The 26,338-nt window shown below is 46.6% G+C and overlaps 1 protein-coding gene across 1 annotated transcript in view; it reads left to right on the forward strand.

Moving 5' to 3' along the window:
- Positions 1–1,681: 1,681 nt before the first annotated feature.
- MLNR (motilin receptor) overlaps positions 1,682–26,338 on the forward strand; it is an 80,589-nt gene continuing 55,932 nt past the window's right edge. The window contains exon 1 of the mRNA XM_085620423.1: positions 1,682–2,444. Within this exon, the coding sequence (XP_085476549.1) occupies positions 1,682–2,444 (763 nt within the window). The remainder of the gene's footprint in view (positions 2,445–26,338) is intronic.

The raw sequence follows: 26,338 nt of genomic DNA on the forward strand, positions 1-26,338 counted from the left end.
TGGGTCTTATCCATCACTCAATACTATTCCAGGCCCTATACCAGTCATCACCAGCTGAACAGAAATGGAATGCTTGAAGCGATCTGACACATAAAGCTGGTCACTTGGGGACTGCGCTCTAGTCCAGCCCTGCAGGTCCCAATTAGCTGCATCCTTTGCGTGCCGCTTTACAATCTCACAATGTCTATCTGAGCAGATCTTCCTGACCACTTCTCTCACCAAACATGTCTGCTCAGGACCATGAATTGTAAACCAAATATCAGACTGGACAACCAAGGGCAGTAACAATATAAATAGATTATTATCCTATGAAATACCACAAAAAGACCTGCACAGTTGCTCAAAGCTGCGCGCATACTGAAAAGCCGTGAAGTGCACAATTGTCCTAACCTAATATAAACTTATTTTGACTTGTACTTAAGTGGTTGTCTACTCACTTATATACTATTGCACGACCTCCCGATTCGTCTATAAAACTTACCTTCTGTCCCTAAATTTTGTCCTGATTTTTGACGTCATGTCCTGAATTTTTGTCCTGAATTTTGACCATTTGTCGTGATTTATTACACTCCCGGTCCTGAATTTGCACCCATGCCAGTTGGTCACCCTACCAAGAGCAGGCGCGAGCTGTCAGTTCGTGCCGGCTTGGGGAGAGGTTATTTCTCCCCATAATTCAGCGCAGCGCTCTTGCTCTGGATAACACGAGTTTAGAGTTCTGCGAGATTACAGTTCGAAAATGCAGTTTGCTTTCCAGCTGTGGATACTACCTCAGGCTCACAGAGTTTAAAACTGACCTGTGCGCGTGCAAATAACGGGCACTCCGGCAGTAACGACGCATGAGGTTGAGTAACGAGGCTCCGGGTTCTGCCTGTTTGCATTGCCACGTGCGCCCAGCCCTCTACATATCAGTATAGAGCTCGGGGCTTTGCACGTTGCAGCGACACAACCACTGCGCTGATTAACAAGCTGTCCAGTCCGCCTTTGCCTCCGTCGAGTGTAGACAGAGAGAGAGTGAGCTGAAAGGCGTTATTATTAGATTTGGAAACGCGTTAGGAGAATACACGTTTGCAGCACGCGCGCGTCCAGATTTACTACAGGTCCCCCTGGGACTCTCTTCAGGTTCAAGCCATGGGCAGGGAGGGGGCAGAAGAAAAAAGTGCTGGGAAGCGGAAGAAATAAAAAGAACACAAGGCGCTGTGCGAGAGGCAGATGGAGACAGGCGAGAGAGAGGGTTCATCTGAGGAGCCCACCCGCCTGGAAAGGGACCAGCCCATTGGATAGGTTGACAGGTCATTAGAGAATACATATTGCTAACTGGTTCCAGGACGTTTTCAGGAAATCTACTAACCTGGGATTTTCCCTCTACGGCTATTTGTTTTATTTCCAAGTTAAAAGGTAGATGGTGAAGGTGCTCTGAGGGAGAGCTGCTTCAGAGAAACCACAAACCAGGAGACCTCATCGCTTTCCAGATGCAAAGCCAGCCGCTGTCAGCATGCAGTAGTTTCCGAGAGGAGACTGGACAATGGACTGCAGGTTTATTTGCTCTCTCCTTGCTAGGCAGTAGGTGTGCACTGTTGTGACTCTCAGCCAGAGAAACGAGGTCAGCTCCACGCACTTTGCCCGGTCTGTCACCCCTCGCTGACCCTCGGCTTTCCCGGAGGACCCCTGTCACCCCTGGACTATGCCCAACACCTCAGACCCCGACTGGGTGGAGCTGATGGAACGATGTGGCGAGGCGTACTGCTCCTTCTTCACTCTGGCTGCTTTGGTTCCTCTGACTGTGATCTGTGTACTATTACTGGTGGCAGGCATAATCGGCAACACAGTGACCATCCTCATCATCAGCAAGTACAAGGAGATGAAGACCACGACCAACCTTTACCTGTCTAGTATGGCAGCTTCCGATCTCATCATCCTCGTCTGCCTGCCCTTCGACTTCTACCGCCTCTGGAAGTCACGCTCCTGGATCTTTGGAGACTTCCTGTGTCGCTTCTTTTACTTCATCAGTGAGGGTTGCACCTACTCTACCATCCTGCACATCACTGCCCTGAGCATTGAGCGCTACCTGGCTATTTGCTTCCCCCTGAAAGCCAAGGTTTTTATAACCAAGAAGCGAGTGAAGGCAGTGGTGGCTTTCTTGTGGGCCTTTGCATTGATCTCGGCTGGACCGTTCTTCTTCATGGCCGGCAGCGAGCAGGACAACTGGACTGACTTTTCCAACTTGAGCGTGGGCTGGGAGTGCAAGACCAGTACCTACGCCCAGGAGTCTGGCTTGCTCAACATCATGCTCTGGGTCACCACCAGCTACTTCTTCATTCCCATGTTCTGTCTGGGCTTCCTGTATGGATTTATAGGTCGAACCCTGTGGAAGAGCAAAGACCGCATCAAGGGCCCCAATGCTGCAAACAGAGAAAAGTACCACAGACAGACAGTGAAGGTCCTAGGTGAGTGTAACCCGTCTGCGGGCTCCTTTCTATGGAGGATTCCTGGCTGCTTTATTCAGGGGCTGCACTGAGCAGAGATCTCTCTATGCGTTCAATGGGGAGACAGCGCTGTAAGGTGGATTTTCAGAAAAAGATTTAATCCTCCCTTTTAACTGACTCACCAAAAAGTACATTTGCCTGTATGTGTTTTCTGGAATATAGCCTGCTTTGAAACGTGTGTTGAAGCAGAGAGGTAAGAAGATAGGCAGGGGCCGGTCTTTCAACATTGGTTTTTCATGTACAAACGACATAGAACTACAGACCACCACAAACCATTACATAGATAATATTACTATAACCCGTAGATAGGTTTATATTAGTTTGAAAGTGCATTTTTCACAAAACCTCTGCCACCATCTGCACACAGGTATAAATGTTTTACAAACTCACCTTGAAGAAGGGCATGAGCGTCAGAGCGCCAGTTGGAAAATGAGTGCAGTTGCAAGAGCCTGCTTGGCAAGGGGTACAGAAATAAATGCATACATTTTACATCTTCCAGGAGTGTGGCTGCTTTTGTTAATGTCTATCTAGTGCATTTGCAAATGTATATCAGGGGAATATCCGCAGCCCTGCAGTAAAGCACCACGGGTAGGACATTTCTTGACACATACAGAGCCTTGAAGAACCTTTGAAGAGAATCTATGACAGACTTGTCAATCGAGTAGCTTGTGAGCTGCTGGTAGTAAAACGTATAGTCACTCTTGGCTCAGTTCTTTAATGGCCTCTTTCTTGAATTTTAAGAAGTGTCCTGTCAAGTGGCAAGAGGACCCACTGAGACACCGTGCAGCCGCCTCCTGACAAGAACTTATATTCAGGAGGCAGAACATCTGTTGTAGCCAGTATTTCCTGAGTGGAAGGAATTTCTTGCACATGATGTATCGTACTGTTTCGGGAGCAGCGAGGCACAGCCTACTTTGCTGGTCAGAGTTACTGTGCAATGTCCTACACCAATGCACCAGCCGCAGTCTGACTAATTGTCCTTTTGGTTCCAGCGAGCGGGGTTTGCCTTAGGTATGTCGGCCAGTCTGATGGATTGTACAGACAGAAGAGTTGCATTTTCTTTCTTGCTCAGGTCTTTTTGGTCGAGTGCAATGGAGAGAAATTTCGCATGCTTCACCTGCATTCTTGCTATGCATTTGCCTAGGAGTGTGGTTTCCCATAGGACTTGTGCTTCTAGAGTTTGGAGCGACAGCTTGAGGTATTTGTTCAATGTGGGTGACATGTTTTTGATAACCTGCCACAAGAGAGATTTCAAAGAGTCTGGGTCATCTTCTTTTACTTTTGCACAATAGGAGATAAGCTTGGTGTACAGAGCCAGCGCTTGCCTTGTTAGATTAAATTCCAGGCGAATGTGCGTTAGAGCCATGGAATCTGGCAATTGGGAAAGGCGTCAATAGAAACAGCATTATGCTCTGTCCAGCCAGCTGCTAAAACGGCTACTGAATGCAATCGTTCCATGGGCCAGAGTCGCAGTGGCGTGGGCGGGGCCACTGGAGCATTTGCCCCGGGTGCAAAATTCCATAGGGGCGCAAAATTTTAAAAGAAACAAAATTGTACTAGTAGCTTTCTCTGATCATTGAGGAAGTGCTAACGGTCCACAGGTTGGGGGGCGCAATACTTGCCTTGCCCCGGGCACGGGCAACCCATGCTACGTCGCTGCAGAATGAGCATTATTTTTTTCCCTATAACCTTAGACAATGTTGTATCTGGGCCAGTCATGTTTTTAAGAAGTTTTTGGAAAGCAGCGTTTAATGCCTGAGCCACATTCTTCAATGCTTTCAGATGCGCTTCTTTATGCCCTCTTTCGTCAATCCATATTTCAAAATATTTATAGGCCGTTACCCTTTCCAGCATTGTTATTTCCAGAAACCAAACACCCTTTTTGCTCAACATCCGTCCGAAAATCATAACCTTGGGTTTAGAGCAGCTAAATGTATGCTCTTAGTATTGCAAAAGGAGGCTATATACTCTATAACTGCATAATTGAATTAGATTTCAATGATAGGTAAACAGTGGAAATCTCTAAATACTGGGCAAGAAGAAAGACTTCAAAGTGTTACAAGAACTGTATACAATACAAAAATCGGTCCTAGGAGATTTTAAAGTCGTTTTGATGGAAGCTAAATCAGCACAGTACATTAATAATACATTACTCATCTTTCTGGTAGCTCCAAAGTTCAATAGTAGAAATGGATTAATCATATTTTCCTTGTTTCGCTGGTGAGAGAAATGTTCTGAAAGTGACTTCCGAGTGGCAGTTCATTTGTTTGCCCTGTCTCCTTTTGACGGGGGCAGTGCCCTTCTGCCAGAGAAGCCTCAGACTTCCCTGAGCACTCTAGGAGCTAGATTCCATGAGACGTGTACTAATTTGATTAGATCTCTCCAATCGCAGAAAGATCCATTGGTTGTCTCTTGCAGCTCAGCTTCAATTTATGTTCTTTCAACATAATTCTACTTCTTCCATGAGTGACAGATTGTACATTCCTGGAGGTTAGTGGCAGGAGTGCAGCTGTTTATGGTAGATGAAAAAGTTGAGTCAACTTCAAAATCAGGCCTTCTCTCCCATTGGTCCTAGTATGTGTGATCACCGAAAAAAGTTACAAACTTTTCTCTTTTCCAAATATCTTGTCCTCGCTTGGTTCTATTTAGGTCTTTGCTATCCTTCCTGCGGTGTGTTTTTTTCTTAGATGTATGGAGTGAGATGATACTCTCTGTTAAAAGGCTCAAATTGTTGTAGGAGGTAAAGCTCGTGCTCCCATAATCGCAGATTATGTGCTTGCACCTATTTTGGGTTGTGACACACTGGTCATTAATCTACTGCATTACTTGATGTATGGCAACAGTTCACTATTTTGGGGAATGGTGAGCTGAATGGGGTTGCATGAGCGCATCTCGTGGCTGCTAGGTGGAGCCTCAACATTCAGGGACCTCCACTTGGTCTTGGGCATCAGTATATCTTCCAGGCGGTCCTGTTGAGCTTTTTGTGCAGTCAATTGGCAATTCCAGTGTAGATGGTGGGAATCTCAGGCCATATAATGCCGCTAACGCTAAATCAATGAAAGCCCCTGAGCTGCAGATTTTTGTTTATCACTAAGAAACTCATCAAACAGAATGTGGCCTTTTTACCCAGTAAGGGCAAGGACTGACAATGGGTGTGTACCTCTTATGTGAGATGTGTCTGGAGAATCCACATGCGCTTCTAAACTGTTGCAGGTAGTGGTCAACAGTTTTTGATCACTTAAAAAAAAAAAAAAAAAAATAGAAAACACTTTAAGCTGCCAGGTGTGTTTGTTTTCAAATGTGAGACCGTTAATTAAAAATATGTAGTGCTCGAGATCAGGATTCGCATTTTTCCGTTTCCTTTAACAATAGTTGAGCTTTCTTTTGTTTCAAAAGATGAAGAAGCACACTTATGAAAATGCACAAGGAGAGATACGTATAGGCTATCAGAAACTACAGGCATTCATTTGCCAACTTTCAGGCCCTTAAGCTTGCTAATTCACTGACAAAATGACTGACTGGTATGCTTACATGGCACACCATAGCCCACAATGCGGCAGTGTGTTTTCTTATGCACATAACAGTGATTAGATCATGTGTGGAGTATGAATTGCTACAGACTCACAAGATTCCATTCGTTCACACCGCAGAATGCTGACTGATGCCCCTACAATCCTCTGAGGCACCTCTCCACCGAAGACCTCTTTTACGTTTCTTTATTTACTCTGACAATATTCCTCTCGTTCGCCCAACATAATGTCTCTTTCCTCCACCCCTCTACTCCCCACTAGTTTTCTGCTAGTATCATTTTAGAACTTGACAACACTTCCCTGTTTTGCTGGTACTTACAACAGATTTGTCTCACTCTCATTCTTGGGCAAGAACAGTAACAAAGAAGCCTTTCCCAGAACACTGCGAACAACGTCTGCAAGGCCTAGAATGGATAGTGATGAGGCATGATGGATCGCAGTGCCACGCCTTTGTGCCAAAGTTTAATTCTGTTATATGTGTTGCGTGGACGAGTGGTCCATTGTAAACACAGTGTTGCACAGTTTTCTTGTGGTTGTCTGCACTAAGACCGCTACCCAGCTTGTGTGTCACTGTAGAGCTGCTTATCAAGACACACATTTTGGAGAAATGTGACCTGATGGTGTTGAATTTGGTACCCTGAAAACCATGTTTGACGTTCAAGCGTGTGTGCGGCAGCGCAGATATCAAGCGAATAATCCTACTACTAGTATGGTGTAGACAGAAAGTCCTTAGAATCAAAAATAGGATGAACACCTTCCAAATGTCTTTTTTATTTACTTGATTCTCAAGGCGATGCTAAAGATATCTGAACTCTAAAACTGTCCATCGTTCTTGAAGACATTCCATGAGCTATATGATATTAAAACATTGGAATGCTGAGAGCTTTGGGCTTCTAATGGCCGGTAGAAGACCAAAGCTGCAACATTCCAATGTTGTCATTCACAGCTGTTGCTGTGAACAAAGGCCTCTCCAGCCCCAGGGGATTTCAATTGCCTCTGCTCTTAGAGGCTTTTGCTTTATTTGTTAGAGCATTCTGCCCTCTAGTGGCGGAATCTTCTAATATCCTTATAGCCCTCCATAGCTCAGCTATACCGCATTAAAGTCCTGCTCCCTTGTTAAAGGCCCTTGCCTTCGGCCCAGGCCTTTAATGCTGGAGCGGGCATTTAATGGCCAGTTGGGCTATAAGGCCATAGTAGAGCAGTTTGTTAATGTAGCTGCTGCCGTCTGGTTGCAGGACAAATTGATGCTCCCCTTCTGCCTACCTTGTCATATGTCTCCTTTGTCCGACCTTTGCCGGAATCCAGGGCAGCCAATATACCCTCTATGTACTGCCATGTATTTGTTTATGTAAATAGACAATGAAAAAGCAACAATCTTTCTCTTCTACAGAAAGTCCCTTCTGCTGACAGAATGTGTTTTTTAACCCCTTCGCTGCCAGGCCTTTTCCCCTCCTGTGCCACGCCCTTTTTTGGCTATTTGGGGTAGTGCACGCTGAGGCCCCTGTAACTTTTTGACCACATAAGGTATCCACGCCAAATTTGCGTCCTTTTCTTCCAACATCATGGGGATTCTGAAGGTACTCAGGGTTTGTGGATTCCCCTGGAGGGGTCACAGAAATGAGCCAAAATACAGCAAAATGTAGGTTTTTTGGGGGAAAATGGGAAAAACGGGCTGCAAATGAAAGCTTCTGAGTTTTTCCCTGCAAGTGTTATCAAAAAAGGGTGTGTGGGGCTGAAATCACCATTTTCCCAGCTTTTAGGGGATACCAGACTTTTGTCAGAAACCCAACATTTTTTACACAGTTTTGGCATTTTTCTGGGACATAGCCTATTTTTGCTATTTTTTGTGCTTTCGACTTTCTTCCAGTTAATGGTAGAAATGGGTACAAAAGCAATAATGGATCCTGGAAAGCTATACATTTTAGAGAAGTAGACAAAATTCTGAATTCAGCAAGGGGTCATTTGCGTAGATCCATCAAGGTTTTTTTATAGAAACTAACAGTTAAATATAGGATAAATTGAAAATTTGTTGAAAAAAAAAGACTTTTGTGTCAACGTTTTCACCTGTAACTTCTTCTAATTATGACAGCTCTTTGAAAGCAATATACCGTTACATCCGCTGGACATTACTGGTTGTGGGGATATATAGGACTTGTAGGTTCACCAAGAACCCGACGAACCCAGATCCAAAAACTGAGCAGCAACTTGCAATGGTTTTTTATTATGTACCGGGTATATAGTAATTATTCTGTAAAAATGTGTACATGGAAAAATCGGTATGAAAGACACCTATGTATTTCTGAAATGGGAACAAAATATAGAGTTTAGAAACAGTAGATATTTGCACATTTCCGAAATTGGGAATACTCATACTAGCATGAGAATTATCAGTCATTTTTTAGAATGACTTCTTTTTTACACAATGTCTTTCATTTGGAAGGCAGAAATGCATCGAAAGTTAATAGGTAATAACAGTTCCTTTACAAATCTGAATTACCCTAAGTCTCCCGATAAAAATGGTACCTCACTTGTAGGGGTAGGCATAGTGCCCACGACAGGAAATGGCTCAAAACCCAACGTGAACACACCACATTTTCACAATGCAAAATTACCCTTTTTTAGCAAAGTGCCTAGCTGTAGTTTTTTAACACTAGCTCTGCCGGCACCTAAGGAAACCTAGTAAACCTATACATTTTTGAAAACTAGACACCCAGGGGAATCCAGGATGGGGTGACTTGACTGCCTCCCACCAGGTTCTGTTACCCAGAATCCCTTGCAAACCTAAAAAATTGCCAAAAATACGCATTTTCCCTACATTTCTCTGGTGGAAAGTTCTGGAATCTGCGTGGATCCATAAATTTCCACCCACCCCGCGATCCCCAAAGTCTTCCGAGAAAAATGGTACCTCACCTGTGTGGGTCAGCCTAGTGCCCGCGACAGGAAACAGCGCAAAACGTAACGTGGACACACCTCAATTTTGTAGCGAAAAATGACCCTTTTTTGGCAAAGTGCCTAGCTGTAGTTTTTGAACTATAGCTCTGCCGGCACCTAGGGAAACCTAGTAAACCTATACATTTTTGAAAACTAGACACCCAGGGGAATCCAGGATGGGGTGACTTGACTGCCTCCCACCAGGTTCTGTTACCCAGAATCCCTTGCAAACCTAAAAAATTGCCAAAAAAACCACATTTTCCCCACATTTCTCTGGTGAAAAGTTCTGGAATCTGCTTGAATCCACAAATTTCCACCCACCCCGCGTTCCCCAAAGTCTTCCAAGAAAAATGGTACCTCACTTGTGTGGGTCGACCTAGTGCCCGCGACAGGAAACGGCGCAAAACGTAACGTGGACACACCTCAATTTCACAGCGAAAAATGACCCTTTTTTGGCAAAGTGCCTAGCTGTAGTTTTTGAACCATAGCCCTGCCGGCACCTAGGGAAACCTAGCAAACCTATACATTTTTGAAAACTAGACACCCAGGGGAATCCAGGATGGGGTGACTTGATTGCCTCCCACCAGGTTCTATTACCTAGAATCCCTTGCAAACCTAAAAAATTGCCAAAAAAAACAAATTTTCCCCACATTTCTCTGGTGGAAAGTTCTGGAATCTGCGTGGATCCACAAATTTCCACCCACCCCGCGTTCCCCAAAGTCTTCTGAGAAAAATGGTACCTCACTTGTGTGGGTCGGACTAGTGCCTGCGACAGGAAACGGCGCAAAACGCAACTTGGACACACCTCAATTTCGCTGTGAAAAATGACCCTTTTTTGACAAAGTGCCTAGCTGTCGTTTTTGAACCATAGGTCTGCCGGCACCTAGGGAAACCTAGCAAGCCTATACATTTTTGAAAACTAGACACCCAGGGGAATCTAAGATGGGGTGACTTGACTTCCTCCCACCAGGTTCTGTTACCCAGAATCCCTTGCAAACCTAAAAAATTGCAAAAAAATACACATTTTCCCCACATTTCTGTGGTGGAAAGTTCTGGAATCTGCGTGGATCTACAAATTTCCACCCACCCCGTGTTCCCCAAAGTCTTCCGAGAAAAATGGTACCTTACTTGTGTGGGTCGGCCTAGTGCACGCGACAGGTAACGGCGCAAAACGCATCGTGGACACACCTCAATTTCGCAGTGAAAAATGAACTTTTTTTGGCAAAGTGCCTAGCTGTAGTTTTTGAACCCTAGCTCTGCCGGCACCTAGGGAAACCTACTAAACCCACACATTTCTGAAAACTAGACACCCTGGGGATTCCAGGGAGGTATGGCTTGCGCGGGTCCCCCAACGTTCCCTTACCCAGAATGCCCTGCAAACCTCAAATTTAGCTGAAAAAATCACTTTTTTCACACATTTTTGTGTGGGAAAGTTGTGGCATCCCCGGGCTGACACAAATTTCTCACCACCCAGCATTCCCCCGGGTCTCCCGATAAAAACGGTGCCTCACTCGTGTGGGAGGCCCAAGTACCCACGACAGGCAAGGGCCCAAAACGTAGAGAGGCACATGAAAATTGCCTATCTCAAAACGACCTGGTTTTGCGAGGGGGGTCACTTGGGTTTTTGGCCCGGTGCTCGGTGGCCGCCTAGGGAAACCTACCAAACCCACACATTTCTGAAAACTAGACACCCGGGGGATTCCAGGGAGGTACGGCTTGCATGGATCCCCCAACGTTTCCTTACCCAGAATGCCCTGCAAACTTCAAATTTAGCTGAAAAAATCACCTTTTTCACACATTTTTGTGTGGGAAAGCTGTGGCATCACCGGGCTGACACAAATTTCCCACCACCCAGCGTTCCCCCGGGTCTCCCGATAAAAACGGTGCCTCACTCGTGTGGGAAGCCCAAGTACCCGCGACAGGCAAGGGCCCAAAACGTAGTGAGGCGACATGAAAATTGCCTATCTCAAAACGACCTGGTTTTGCAAGGGGGGTCACTTGGGTTTTTGGCCCGGTGCTCGGCGGCCACCTAGGGAAACGTACTAAACCCACACATTTCTGAAAACTAGACACCCGGGGGATTCCAGGGAGGTATGGCTTGCGTGGATCCCCCAACGTTTCCTTACCCAGAATGCCCTGCAAACCTCAAATGTAGCTGAAAAAAATCACCTTTTTCACACATTTTTGTGTGGGAAAGTTGTGGCATCACCGGGCTGACACAAATTTCCCACCACCCAGTGATCCCCCGGGTCTCCCGATAAAAACGGTGCCTCACTCGTGTGGGAGGCCCAAGTACCCGCGACAGGCAAGGGCCCAAAACGTAGTGAGGTGACATGAAAATTGCCTATCTCAAAATGACCTGGTTTTGCAAGGGGGATCACTTGGGTTTTTTGCCCGGTGCTCGGCGGCCACCTAGGGAAACCTACCAAACCCACACATTTCTGAAAACTAGACACCCGGGGGATTCCAGGGAGGTATGGCTTGCATGGATCCCCCAACGATTCCTTACCCGGAATGCCCTGCAAACCTCAAATTTTGCTGAAAAAATCACCTTTTTCACACATTTTTGTATGGGAAAGTTGTGGCATCACTGCGCTGACACAAATTTCCTACCACCCAGCGTTCCTCCAAGTCTCCCGATAAAAACGGTGCATCACTTGTGTGGGAGGCCCAAGTACCCGCGACAGGCAAGGGCCCAAAACGTAGTGAGGCGACATGAAAATTGCCTATCTCAAAACGACCTGGTTTTGCAAGGGGGGTCACTTGGGTTTTTAGCCCGGTGCTCGGCGGCCACCTAGGGAAACCTACCAAACCCACACATTTCTGAAAACTAGACACCCGGGGGATTCCAGGGAGGTATGGCTTGCGTGGATCCCACAAAGTTTCCTTACCCAGAATGTCCTGCAAACCTCAAATTTAGCTGAAAAAATCACCGTTTTCACACATTTTTTTGTGGGAAAGTTGTGGCATCACCGGGCTGACACAAATTTCCTACCACCCAGCGTTCCCCCGGGTCTCCCTGGAATCCCCCAGGTGTCTAGTTTTCAGAAATGTGTGGGTTTGGTAGGTTTCCCTAGGTGGCCGCCGAGCACCGGGCCAAAAACCCAAGTGACCCCCCATGCAAAACCAGGTCGTTTTGAGATAGGCAATTTTCATGTCGCCTCACTACGTTGTGGGCCCTTGTCTGTCGCGGGTACTTGGGCCTCCCACACGAGTGAGGCACCGTTTTTATCGGGAGACCCGGGGGAACGCTGGGTGGTAGGAAATTTGTGTCAGCCCAGTGATGCCACAACTTTCCCACACAAAAATGTGTGAAAAAGGTGATTTTTTCAGCTAAATTTGAGGTTTGCAGGGCATTCTGGGTAAGGAAACGTTGGGGGATCCACGCAAGCCATACCTCCCTGGAATCCCCCAGGTGTCTGTTTTTCAGAAATGTGTGGGTTTGGTAGGTTTCCCTAGGTGGCCGCCGAGCACCGGGCCAAAAACCCAAGTGACCCCCCTTGCAAAACCAGGTCGTTTTGAGATAGGCAATTTTCATGTCGCCTCACTACGTTGTGGGCCCTTGCCTGTCGCGGGTACTTGGGCCTCCCACACGAGTGAGTCACCGTTTTTATCGGGAGACCCTGGGGAACGCTGGGTGGTAGGAAATTTGTGTCAGCCCGGTGATGCCACAGCTTTCCAACACAAAAATGTGTGAAAAAGGTGATTTTTTCAGCTAAGTTGAGGTTTGCAGGGCATTCTGGGTAAGGAAACGTTGGGGGATCCACGCAAGCCATACCTCCCTGGAATCCCCCGGGTGTCTAGTTTTCAGAAATGTGTGGGTTTGGTAGGTTTCCCTAGGTGGCCACAGAGCACCGGGCCAAAAACCCAAGAGACCCCCCTTGCAAAACCAGGTAGTTTTGAGATAGGCAATTTTCATGTCGCCTCACTACGTTGTGGGCCCTTGCCTGTCGCGGGTACTTGGGCCTCCCACACGAGTGAGGCACCGTTTTTATCGGGAGACCCGGGGGAACGCTGGGTGGTAGGAAATTTGTGTCAGCCCAGTGATGCCCCAACTTTCCCACACAAAAATGTGTGAAAAAAGTGATTTTTTCAGCTAAATTTGACGTTTGCAGGGCATTCTGGGTAATGAAACGTTGGGGGACCCGCGCAAGCCATACCTCCCTGGAATCCCCCAGGTGTCTAGTTTTCAGAAATGTGTGGGTTTGGTAGGTTTCCCTAGGTGACCGCCGAGCACCGGGCCAAAAACCCAAGTGATCCCCCTTGCAAAACCAGGTCGTTTTGAGATAGGCAATTTTCATGTCGCCTCACTACGCTGTGGGCCCTTGCCTGTCGTGGGTACTTGGTCCTCCCACACGAGTGAGGAACCGTTTTTATCGGGAGACCCGGAGGAACGCTGGGTGGTAGGAAATTTGTGTCAGCCCGATGATGCCACAACTTTCCCACACAAAAATTTGTGAAAAATGTGATTTTTTCAGCTAAATTTGAGGTTTGTAGGGCATTCTGGGTAAGGAAACGTTGGAGGATCCACGGAAGCCATACCTCTCTGGAATCCCCCGGGTGTCTAGTTTTCAGAAATGTGTGGGTTTGGTAGGTTTCCCTAGATAGCCGCCAAGCCCGGTGCCAAAAACTCATGGGACCTCCTTTGCAAAACCAGGTTGTTTTGTGATAGGTAATTTTGATGTCTCCTCAATTGGTTTTGGGCCCTTGCCTGACGCGGGCACTAGGCCTACCCACGCAAGTGAGGTACCATTTTTCTCTGAAGACTTTGGGGAACGCGGGGTGGGTGGAATTTTGTGGACCCACGCAGATTCCAGAACTTTCCACCACAGAAATGTGAGGAAAATTTGTTATTTTGGACACATTTTTTGGTTTGCAATGGATTCTGGGTAACAGAACCTGGTGAGAGCCAGTCAAGTCACCCCATCCTGGTTTCCCCTCGGTGTCTAGTTTAAAAAAATGTACAGGTTTGCTAGGTTTGCCTACGTGCCAACTGCGCTAGCGCCCAAAATCCACAGGTATGCACATTGCTAAAAAAAAGCCGGAGCCCAGTGGGCTTTCTGCCGCCCTGGGGGGGAATCGGGGAAGGGGGTTTCATCCCGATATGACCATTTTGGGCAGCCCCCACCCCCATGCATAAAAAAAGCCTGCGTACTCGCTGGCGCCTAGTGGGCTTTCTGCCCCCCCCAGGGGGCAGATCAGGGGCCGCTGCCGCCAACTACCCTCCCGGGGGGCGGAAAGACTGGGGTTTCTCTGGGGGTGGGGTGGGGGTATTGTCATGCCCATTTTGGGGAGCCCCTCCCCCTACACGAATAAAACAAAAAAATCCATGGATTCTAGTGGGCTTTCTGCGCCCCCCAGGGGGGGCCAGATTGGGGGCTACAGCTCCCATCTGCCTCCTGGGGGGCAGAAAGACTGTCATTTTTGTGGGGGGGAGGGTGGGGGCATTGGCGTGCCCGTTTCAGGCAGCCCACACCCTAAAGACAATTGCGCAAAAAAAATACCTGGTGGATAGTGGGCTTTCTGCCCCTCTGGGAGGGGGCAGATTGGGGGCTGCTGCCCCATCTGCCCCCTGGGGGGGCAGAAAGGCTGTAATGGTGGCAGGGGGTAGGGGCATTGGCGTGCCCGTTTCGGGCAGCCTCCACCCTAAATAAAATCCATCATCCTAAAGAAAATTGCGCGAAAAAAATCCCTGGCGTCAAGTGGGCTTGCCGCCCCCCCCAAGGGGCAGATTAGGGGCCAATGCCCCATCTGCCCCCCGGGGGGCAGAAAGACTGTAGTAATTGGGGGTGGGGTGGGGGCATGGGCCTGCCCATTTTGGGCAGCCCCCACCTCTATTTATTTTTATTTTTTTTATTCCCTGGTTTCTAGTGGGCTTTTTGCCCCGCCGGGGGTGCAGATTGGGGGCCGATGCCCCATCTGCCCCCCAGGGGGGGCAGAAAGGCTGTAATGGTGGTGGGTGGGTGGGGGCATTGGCGTGCCCGTTGCGGGCAGCGTCCACCCTAAAAAAAAACTAAAAACTAATCCCTGGAATTTAGTGGGCTTTCTGCCCTCCCGAAGGGGCAGATTAGGGGCCAATGCCCCATCTGCCCCCCGGGGGGGGGGGGCAAAAAGACTGTAGTAATTGGCGGGGAGTGGGGGCATGGGCCTGTCCGTTTTGGGCAGCCCCCACCCCTATTTTTTTTGTTTTTTAATTCCCTGGTGTCTAGTGGGCTTTTTACCCCCCCGGGGGGGCAAAAAGACTAAATGGTGCCAACGTTAGTTGGGGGGAGCAAAGGCCCTTGCCCAAGGGGCCGCTCCCCCCTCCCTGGTGTCTAGTGGGTGGATCCCTGCTTGGGGATCGCCCTCCTGTGGCGATCCCCAAACAGGGATCCACTGGGGAGGGGTACCATTAGAAAGGGGAGATTCTCCCCTTTCCAACGATACCTCTCCCGTCTTTCTACGTGCTCAGGGGGCTATAGCCCCCTCAGCACGTAGAAAGTGAAACTGAAATGAGCCTCTAGACTCATTTCAGTTTCACTTTCACTGTAATGACGTCGGCGCGCCGTGCGCGCCGATCATCATTACAGTGAAAGGGGGGGGGGCCTCGGGAGCTGGGGAAGCTCTTCCCCAGCTCCCGAGGGTATTTTTAAGTAAAGGGAATCCCTCTGGTGCGGGCACCAGAGGGATTCCCCAGGGAATGCCTCATGACGAGCTGGACTCGTCATGGGCACAGCGCGACTGTGCTCCATGACGAGTCCAGCTCGTCATGGGCACACAACGGGTTAAAAATACCAAGGGTGGCTACAATTTGGTTGTATGACGGAACAACGCAGGGAAATACTTCCCATGCCTTTACAATGCATTTTTCATCCTGCTTTCTTTTAGAACGCAAATGCTTTTACAACGCATGCCATTACCACGCATAGTTTATATATATATATATGTATATATATATACATATATTCCAAAACACAGGTTTCCCACTCCTCCGGAACCTTTTACAATAGAGCGCACTCAGAGCCATCAGCGTTTCGTAAGCACTTTTTACATTTATTTTCGTCTCAGCTGCTTGCAGAATAGACAAACGCGTTTCAGCGTAACCGCCTTCATCAGTGTCTATTCGATTGTTACAATCAAAATGTTTAAATAAAGTTTTCATGCCATTCATGGAAATAGAAAATAACGTTTTTAAATAAACATAGAAAAAGATCCAATGCTGCAGACATTTGTTATATTAAGAAAGCGGACATCTTTGAACGGTCAATACATTGTATTCATGTATGGGTTCATAGCTTAAATATGCTTATATCTGTCACTTATTTACTTTACAATTGATTATTATTCATCCAAATGCATTCTAAAGTAATGAATGATTGTAATTCATTCGGCCGCACTTTCAAATTCCGCCCTGTATGGGCATATACTACAACGAAGTCTGCATAATTACATCAAATGGACAATACAGTTATTTCTGTTATGAGCTCATTATGGGATGCGGAGACCCTCAATTTAACTGATATGGACCCACATTTCCTCTTCATTATTGAGTCCTTTTGGGGCCTTTGTTTGCAACTTTATAATATACTTGGATTCAAGAATACGTAATTTCTTCACCTGGTCTCCTCCCCTTTCAGATTTGACAATCTGATCCAGGCAGAAGAACCTGAGAAGGTTACTGTTGCTTTGGTGTTCCATTTCGAAATGACGGGCAACTGGGTAATTATGGTCCTTATTTGTAATTGCCCGTAAATGTTCTAAGATTCTTTTTTTTGTGGGATGGATCGTACTTCCCACATATTGTTTCCCACATGGGCACATCAAACAATACACTGTGTGATCCGAGTTGCAATTTAAAAGCTTTGAAATCGGGGTTCTCCCAGTTTTTCCTGGTATTACATAGTCCTTTACTTTGTGGCTGTTTTTGCAGGCTTTGCATTTCATGCAAGGAAAGAAACCTTTGATGGGTATAGGTTTCTTCCTCTTAGCTACATAGTGACTTTGGACTAAATGATCCTTCAAAGAATTTCCTCTCCTGTATGTTACCAGGGGATTATCAGTAAGAATTTTACCCACTACAGTGTCCGATTTTAATATTCTCCAATTTTTTTTGAAAATTTGAAAAACCTCAGATGATTTTTCAGTGAAATTGGTAATTATCCTAATTTTTGCATCTTTACTTTTAATCTTGTCCACTAGTAAGACGCTTCTTTCAATAGAGTTGCAATGGAGCTCCGCTTTGTTCAGAACTCCCTTGCAATACCCTCTTTGTTGAAATCTCACTTTGGCCTGACTGATTGCTTTGTTCAATTCCGAGGTCTTGGAACAGTTTCTTTTCATTCTCAGAAACTCCCCAAGTGGTATATTGTTAACTACACTCCTCGGATGACAACTTCCTGCGTGCAGGATTGTGTTTCCTGCTGTGGGTTTACGATAAAGGGCTGTTTCTATAGTACTTCCTTCAATGTATACTCTGAGGTCAAGATATACCACCTCCTTACTGCTGATGCAACTGGTAAATTGTAAGTTTTGATCATTAACATTAAGAGCTTTGATGAAGTCCTCTGCATCGCTCTGTGGACCACGCCACAGGATGAACAGATCATCAATGTACCGTGTCCACAGAGCGATGTTATCCATCCATTTAGCATTGGTACCGGTCCAGGCAACGTGCTCCTCCCACCAGCCCACGAACAAGTTCGCGTAGCTGGGGGCGAAGCACGTTCCCATCGCCGTACCTTGTCTCTGCAAATACAATTGTTCAGAGAAAATAAAAATGTTGTTTGTTAAACAAAACTCCGTTAGTTCCATAAGCATCTCATTATGCTTGCGATATTTCAGTGGTCTTCTCATACATATAAAAATGTATTTGTGGGGGGAGACCCCCACACCCTCCCAACGTACTTTGAATGCATGATAAAGGCATGCGTTGTAAAGGCATACAACGTGGTAAAAACATGTGATAAAAAATAAGTGGAAAAGGCACAACTCTTATAACACTTAGGCCCACTTGAGTACTCGCACTTAGCATACATAGCAACATGACTTCAAATGGGCTCGCAAATAGTTAACCGCATGGGCACTAACACGTAAAAGCTGCAATAGATGCGCTTCATTGAATGTTCCCCAGTCAGTTATATGGCATACCTGGTTCCTTGCATTTTACCCGTGCCACATGGCATCCACGGTGGTTTTCAGGAACATATACTCAAGTTATCTTGTGTAATTATAGAACTAGTCTCTATCACTGATACGTCTTGGGAGACTTTCATAACGCCGTTTTCCACACATTGACAATGCCTCTATCTTTGCCCACACTTTCTTACCTCTTAACACACTGAGCATCACTGGAGTTACCGAATGCTGGACCATCTGCACTGTTATATAGAGCACTAGTCTTTTGTCTATGTCTGGCACTGAAGTTTGCTTGTCATTCTTGCGCCTAGTCATCAGCTGATGACAAGATGATAAGATGTTTTTACTGCATGCTGCAAAATTGCCACGTTTTTGCCATGTCACTGAAGTTTGCTTGTCGTTTTTGCACCTAGTCATCGGCTGATGACATGATGTTCTTACTGCATGCTGCAAAATTGCCACGTTTTTGCCATGTCACAATAAACATAGAAAAGTCACTAGTAGATACTATAAAAACAATGCCCATTTTCAAAGCGCGTTATGTGATCCAGACCACAGGCTTGCGGTCAAAACGCGTCATCCTGACATGCTAAAGCAATAAACTGATTCATTGTATCTTCAACTGGAGTCTGTGCCCTTGTTTGGCCAGCTGCAGTCGTTCACTGGGATTCTGGTTTCGTGTTTAAGCGGAGCACGGCTGGTACTGCACCACAGACCCCTCTTTGCAGTCAAGGGCTCCTGTGATTCTCTGCAGTCGAACGAAGGATTTTTCTTCTGAAGGAGAACGTAACAATCACTGACCCCTGCCCAGCCCTGAAAACGCTGCAGATATCTTGCCATGGTGGAGCTGTGCGCCGAGTCGGAGGACCCGTCCATCACCTCTATACCAGTGGGTGAGTGTATGCATGCAAGGGAGTTGGCAGGTTAGAAGAGGTAATAAGATTGGCTGCTGCATTAACATTGACGTTGGTATATACCATATCGACAGCCACAATGAATTTTTGCTTTATTCAGCATGTCAAACCAAGCGCTGCGGGAAAGGGAAGCAGCTGCCAATGCGTTGTTTGACAACTTACCGACACTGGACAACCAACAACGAGCCCCACGGCTATAGGGGCTCCAAGCGGTGACATCAAAACCAAACTCAAAAACCTTGAAAAATTGATGCTCAACAAACTAACCAAGTGGTGGGAGTGTAAGTCTCTGCAAAAGAATCATGCTGGCACCAAGTTTCGACAATCCTAACCCACTCATGCTCAAGGAGTGGGCGGAGAGCAACCTGGAGGCCTCAATGCGCCTAGTAGTCATCCTCATCAAATATGCGGAAATTGATCGGAGTGAACTACAAAATAAAATTTATCAAATAAACGGGGAACTAAACAGCTGAGACCAAAAAGAAGTAGTCAGCAAAGGCCGTGAAGAAATAATGACAAAATTGAAAAAACATGAAGAAACTATAAAAACATGTAAGGCATTCAAATTTGCTCGGGATAAGGCTGACTATGAATGTGGAAACATTTTCACCTTTGCTAGGAAATTCGACTCTGCGAAAAGACAGAAACTCAATAAATCTACAAAACTCCCCGCACCTGCAGCGTCAACTGCCTTGTCCCATGAGGAAATAGACTCGGCCTCATCATCTGACCTGAGTTCTACCGGGGCAACCGGCACATACTCAGAAGATGGCAGCAGCATGGATAACAGGGACCCTACTCTAAGAAACAACTTCATTCTAACAGAGGAACTGGGTTTTTTAGTCGAGGACAGGCGTCAAACATTGCGCCCACGAGCACTGAGGAAACAAAATACAGGCGCAACTGCAGAAGACGTGAGCGCCTGAAAGCGGAGGAAATCAAAGAGGAAACTACAACATAAAAAGAGGCAACTGGAGACGAAAATAAAGGATAACCCCAACACAGTCCTAAATCTCTCAGACCTACAACTAACCGAGGCAGAAACACAACTTCTCTCCTTAGGTTTGACCTACTGCCCAGAAAGCAGTTTTGATTACACAACCACCCACATTGACATTTTCAACTTCATCCGAAAACTCAAACTCATCAAATTTTTCAAACAGAAACATGGCAACAAACCTCCAACTACTGACAACAACGAATTGGTCCACACTCAAGGCATTCTTGCAGTCTCGGACATTGCCACAATAAGAACCATGACAGAACTAGAATCTCCAACTGATAATGCCCCAACACAACTACTTTTACACAACGCTGGCATAGATACATCAACCATAATCACAAGACCATTTAAGCCACCATCCACTTTTATGCCCACTATGCCCAGAGATGCCATAGACATCTACAACGATGTGATTGTGGAAGAGGTCAAAAATTTGCACAGACGAAAATCCTGTGCAAAACACAAGAAGACATTCATACACAAACAATACATGGACCTCATGAAAAAACTAAAAGACAGAACGGACATTATCGTCAACAAATCAGACAAAGGCGGCAACATCGTCATATGGCCAAGGAACCTATACATGGAGTAGGCTTACAGACATCTGCACGATGCAACTTGCTATAGACCTACCACCATGAAGGAAGTAGTTGCTAGTGGCAAAGAACTCAAAAAGAGCCTCAATAACTACATACTCAAGCCATTATCAGTAAAGAGGAGTTTAGTTTCCTGAACAATGAATTTCCTGTACTGACGATCCTGTACTTTCTGCCAAAGGTCCACAAAGGTTCATCACCGGTGCCTGGGAGACCCATCATCTCGGCACGCAAAATCCTCTGCGAAAACGTATCTAAATATGTCGACTACTTTCTGCAAGAGCACGTCATCAACTTACCTACCTATTTTAGAGACACTAGCGACTTTCTTCTCAAAATCAAAAACATCCGGTGGTCACCGAACTGTGTCCTAATATCTCTTGAAATAACTTCACTCTACACCAGCTGGACTAAATGCATGCCATGAATTCATGGCTAAGAGACCTATCCACTGTTACAAACACAATGAACTCATCATGTTTCTCATTGAGTGGTGCCTGCAACATAACTTTTTTATGTTCAACAATAAGACATACCAACAACTCAGGGGTGTGGCCATAATGGCTTGCTTCTCCCCCAGCTAGGCATGTCTCCATGTGGGCTGGTGGGAGGAGCGGGTCCTCAGGGTCACACACTCAGAAGCTTGGTCTAATAACATCCTCTGTTGGCTACGCTATATAGACAATATATTCTTGGTCTGGAAGGGTTCCATTGACAGTGCAAAGACATTCATCAATGAGATCAATTGTAATGACTATAATTTGGAGTTCAATGCCACCATAAGCACAGATTCAGTGGAATTACTGGATGTAAAAGTATATGTCTCCGATAACACACTACAGTCCACCCTCCACAGAAAAACCACTGCAGGGAACTCCGCCCTACACGCCACCAGCTTCCACCCGAAACACCTAATAGCAAGCATTCCTTTTTTTGGAAAAACTTTTCTTTATTGGCATTTATAGACAGCGAAAAAAAAAAAAAACACAGGCACATACGATACCGACATTGACACATAGATGTACATTGCAGGTGCGCCCAGTCATAGTTCTTGCAATCTAGCTAATAGCAAGCATTCCTTATGGGGAAATGCTGCACTTGCGCAGAATATGCAGCAATACTACAGACCTAACCAAGTGCCAATTGTAGTCTTACGTGAGATTCAGGGCCAGGGGTACACTGAAAAGATGATCACTGCAGCGATTACCAAAGCTAACTCATTTCCCAGAGAGGCGCTATTACAGGGCACATGCGCTGACATTACTAACAACACGGATACTCAACCAGAGCTGACCACTGAGAGCTGGGTAACCACGCGCCTAATTATCATTCACAACACTGAGGCATGTGCACTCAAATCCACTTTCAACAAACACTGGGGCATCATAAAGACTGATTCCACACTAGAACCCATGGTTGCCTCTAGGCCTGACATCACCTATAGGAGAGCCAGATCCATGCATGATGCTGTAGTTAGAAACAGCCCTGAAATAACTAATACCACAAATTGGTTATCAGGTGTCAAAGGGTTTTTCAAGTGCAGCAGCTGCAGGGCGTGCAGATTTGGAGTTAACACCACCGAAATCACGGCGGAGTTCAGGAACAAACCTATAGTGATACAACAAAAACTCACTTGCAGAACGGAATTAGCAGTTTACATTCTTACCTGCAGCTGCGGGCTCAGGTATGTAGGGAGCACTAAGCTCCAGGTGCACCTACGTATCTTGCAACACATTAGAGCAATTGCCAACAGTGACCCGGTATATCCTGTTGCCACGCACTTTAAAGAAACACATCATAACAACTTGGACCACCTTAAATACTGTGTAGTTGATTGCATCTCACCACTCAGACGTGGGGGAAATAGAGAGAAATTGTTAAGAGTCCAAATATATAATTGAACTCAACACCAAGGCACCGACAGGACTGAATCTTAGTGAAGACATTTACAACTTCCTGTAAAAGGAAGTTACCACAGTTGCGTTTACACACTTTCGCCCATTTGACTTCTAAAAGTCGGCTGACTTTTAGTTAGTTGTCCAGTTTTTAACCCACTGCATTTCTTGTTCTCATGATTAGGAAACTGTGTTAACACACTGCATTTCTTGTTCTCACGATTAGGAACACTGTTGTAACACACTGCACCAGGCTCGCCAGTTCTGGGAGCAACTTTAGGGTTTAGTACTCGCACATCACGGCACCTCAACACTTTCCCCCGTCCTACTTCACTTATTTCCAATTTTATTCATGAGTGACCCCTTTGTTTAGTAGATTAACGTACTCACATTTAATGGCCATATAATGAACAACACACATCACATGCAGACTTCGACATGCTACATATGACTCTTATACCACTTAGGCCCACTTGAGTGCCCGCACTTAGCATACATAGCAACACGACTTCAAATGCGCCCGCTCAAAATAGTTAACCGCATGGGCACTGTAGGAGAGTAGGATCTGCTTCACATGGGTACCCCCACTTTTTGCTGGTGTTTCACTGTTTTTCGACCTTAGTCTGGCTGTGGCCATGCTAATCAGGACCCCAGCCTAGCTGCTTCCTCTCTAAAATGGTTTCCATGTACATTAGGTACATCTCTAATTGGATTCTGGAGTGCCTTATCAGTCCCTAGTATATGGTATACTATGTACCCAGGGCATAGGTACCTCAGAGGCCTATCAGGGGCTGAAGCATGTATTATGCCACCCCTGGGAAGCACCCCAAAATGACACCACCGGTCTGCTACTGCAGCCTGGGTAAGGTGGTGCATGCACCCCTTACTGTGGTATAGGCTACCTATATCACTACCATTGCGCACACAAATAACACTTATAAGTCACTCCTATGGCAGGCCTTAACAATCCTGAAGGCAGAGTGCTTGGTTTTTTTGTGAGAGGGTGCCCCTGCATGAGCAGAGCCCCTCTGCAGCTTTCGGAGTACCTCCTCTGATGCTGTTTGTGGTGCAGCCTGACCATATACTCTTAAGTGCATTATAACCCCGCGGTAAATGCTAACTTTGGACTGGCTGCATGGAAACATGTCATGTTTGGTGTCAAACACTTTGGAATACTAGAGGGAGAGACATGTTCACACTGGTCTACTCGGTAAAGACTTTCTAAAGCCCTGGCATCACAAAATGGATGCCATTGCCACAGACACGGGTCTGGCCTACTTCTGCTCACCAAAACTCCGGCAGGGGATGCCTGGACAATAGGTTTCCTGTTCCAGGGAGGTGTAACCACCTCCCCAGACAGGCAGATGTGTATTGGGGCTGGGCGGGAGCACTCTTTGGTGCTTTAAAGTCCTGCACTGGGGCACATTTGGTGTCCCTGTGCATAGTCCAGTTCAAACCGGTTGCAGGGCCTACCTGCCCCTGCTCTGGCGTGAAACTGGACAAAGGAAATGGGTGTAACCACCCTTCTTTCCAAACCGTCCCATAGGTGGGTCCCTAGAGTATGTCCAACCCCCAAACTTAGTATAAGTATGGTAGCCCAGTCCTTGAGACTTTAGATTACCCTGGACGAAACTCTGCAACAAATATCCTGGACCTTCGACGTTCTATTTCAACTAGAAGACTGAAGAAATCTACCTTGGGGCCAAGGAGTGACTCCCCTGCTTGGCAGGCACCAAAGAAGCAACTGTCCAGTCTGCAACTCTGAAGCTCCCGCCGGACGCCGAAGTCTTTGCATCACCAGAGGTGGATTTCCAGACTTCCCCGTGGCTACCCTGAGTCCACAGCAAAGCTGAGGCCCGTGGCTATCGTGAGTAACGTGGAACCTTGACCCCTGGACACCGTGATCTTTTGCTGGTACATCATCTTCCTGGTCTTCCTCAAAGTTGTGCTTTGGGCTTCGAGTAGCCCTAGCCTTGGGCACCTACAACACCGAAGATCTCTGGCCTCCACTCCACGAGTGACCCGTGGGCCAGTTTCCAGTGCGACTGCTCGATGCTCCTTCTCGATTGCTAGCCCGTTGGCTAGTGGGTCCCCACGAAGGCAACTCCTCTTCTGATTGGGCTTTCCTGATTGCTCCAGACGTGCCCTGACTTACCCTCGCTGGGTGAGTCCCCCAGACCTTGCTGGTCTGCACCGACGTCCTTCTTCTATTTCCACTTGACTTGCCGTTGACAAGGCTTGTTGGGTCCATTCTGGTCGCCGATACCGCAGCACTCGACAGACTTTGTGGGACAGCTCGAATCCAGCTCCTGGTCACTGTTGACGCCTCTTGGACCTCGTGGCTGAAGAGTCAAGACACCCGTCAACTCACCTGAAGCACCCAACATCTGTGGGCATTGGACTATCGTGCCCCTGGTCACTGGTAAGTGACCCAGTCTCTGTCCCCTCTGGTTTCAGGTTGCTTCCATCCCCGATCCAGGCTTGGATCTCTCCGGACACTTCTCCTCTTCACGGCAGCAGCGCTTTTTTGCTAGCTTTCATTGAAAATGACTCCGCGACCCGACACCATTTGACACCTATGCACCCGGCTTCCCTGGGTGAGGTAACTCGAGTACTCCGGTGCTCCCATGGGTATTGGCCCTAGACACCTCCAAGTCCAAAAGGGTTTACTCGTAGTCATCCTCTAAGTGTCCTTAAACTCTTAATTTCCAACCGCGACATTCCCCATAGAAGTTAATGGCGATTCGCGGCTGTACGCGTCCCCCGTGAGTCCCCTGTGTCACTACCTTGGGTGGTTCCTTGTGGTCCAAGCACTTCTACAGGCTCTAGGCCTTGTGTCTAGTTCAGTCGTGGTTCTTATACCACTTTATTGGTATATGGTTTGGTACGCCCCTAAGGCCCAAACGTGTAATTGTGCTTTTACTGTTGAATACTGACTTGTAACTTAAGTACTTCGAACTCCAGCCTCATAAAGAGACTAGAGGGGTGTGTTTTATCTTAAATACATATATTTTAAATATATACCTGGTGTGGTTGTCCTTTCATTTGGTCATTCAAGAGATTATAGACTGGTAAAACAAGCTGCTTTACATTCCTTCAAGTCTTAGTCTGAAGGCTGCTCTCCATAGCTACCACTAGGATAGCTTTCAATAAAGGTTGTCTTTAACTTATCACCATAAGGGGTTGTTTGGACTGATACAGGGTGCCCACTATAACTAGTGGACAGCATATATCAGGCCAACTTCTCACAGGCACTAACACCTTAAGGCTGCAATAAATGCGCTTCATTGAATGTTCCCCAGTCAGTGATGATGGCATACCTGGTACCTTCCATTTTACCCCTGCCACATGGCATCCACGGTGGTTTTCAGGAACATATACTCAAGTTACCTCATCTAATTATAGAACTAGTTTCTATCACTGATACGTCTTGGCAGATTTTCATAACACTGTTTTCCACACATTGACAATGCTTCTATCTTTGCCCACACTTGCTTACCTCTTAACACACTGAGCATCACTGGAGTTACCGAATGCTGGACCATCTGCACTGTTATATAGAGCACTAGTCTTTTGTCTATGTCTGCCGCTGAAGTTTGCTTGTCATTCTTGCGCCTAGTCATCCGCTGATGACAAGATGTTTTTACTGCATGCTGCAAAATTGCCACGTTTTTGCCATGTCACTGAAGTTTGCTTGTCATTTTTGCACCTAGTCATCGGCTGATGACATGATGTTTTTACTACATGCTGCAAATTTGCCAAATTTTTGCATGTCACAAGAAACATAGAAAAGTCACTAATAGATACCATAAAAACAATGTCCATTTTCAAAGCGCACTATGTGATCAAGACCACAGGCTTGTGATCGA

This window comes from Triturus cristatus, chromosome 8 (genome assembly GCF_964204655.1).
Source record: "Triturus cristatus chromosome 8, aTriCri1.1, whole genome shotgun sequence".
In the NCBI taxonomy this organism is placed as follows: domain Eukaryota; kingdom Metazoa; phylum Chordata; class Amphibia; order Caudata; family Salamandridae; genus Triturus; species Triturus cristatus.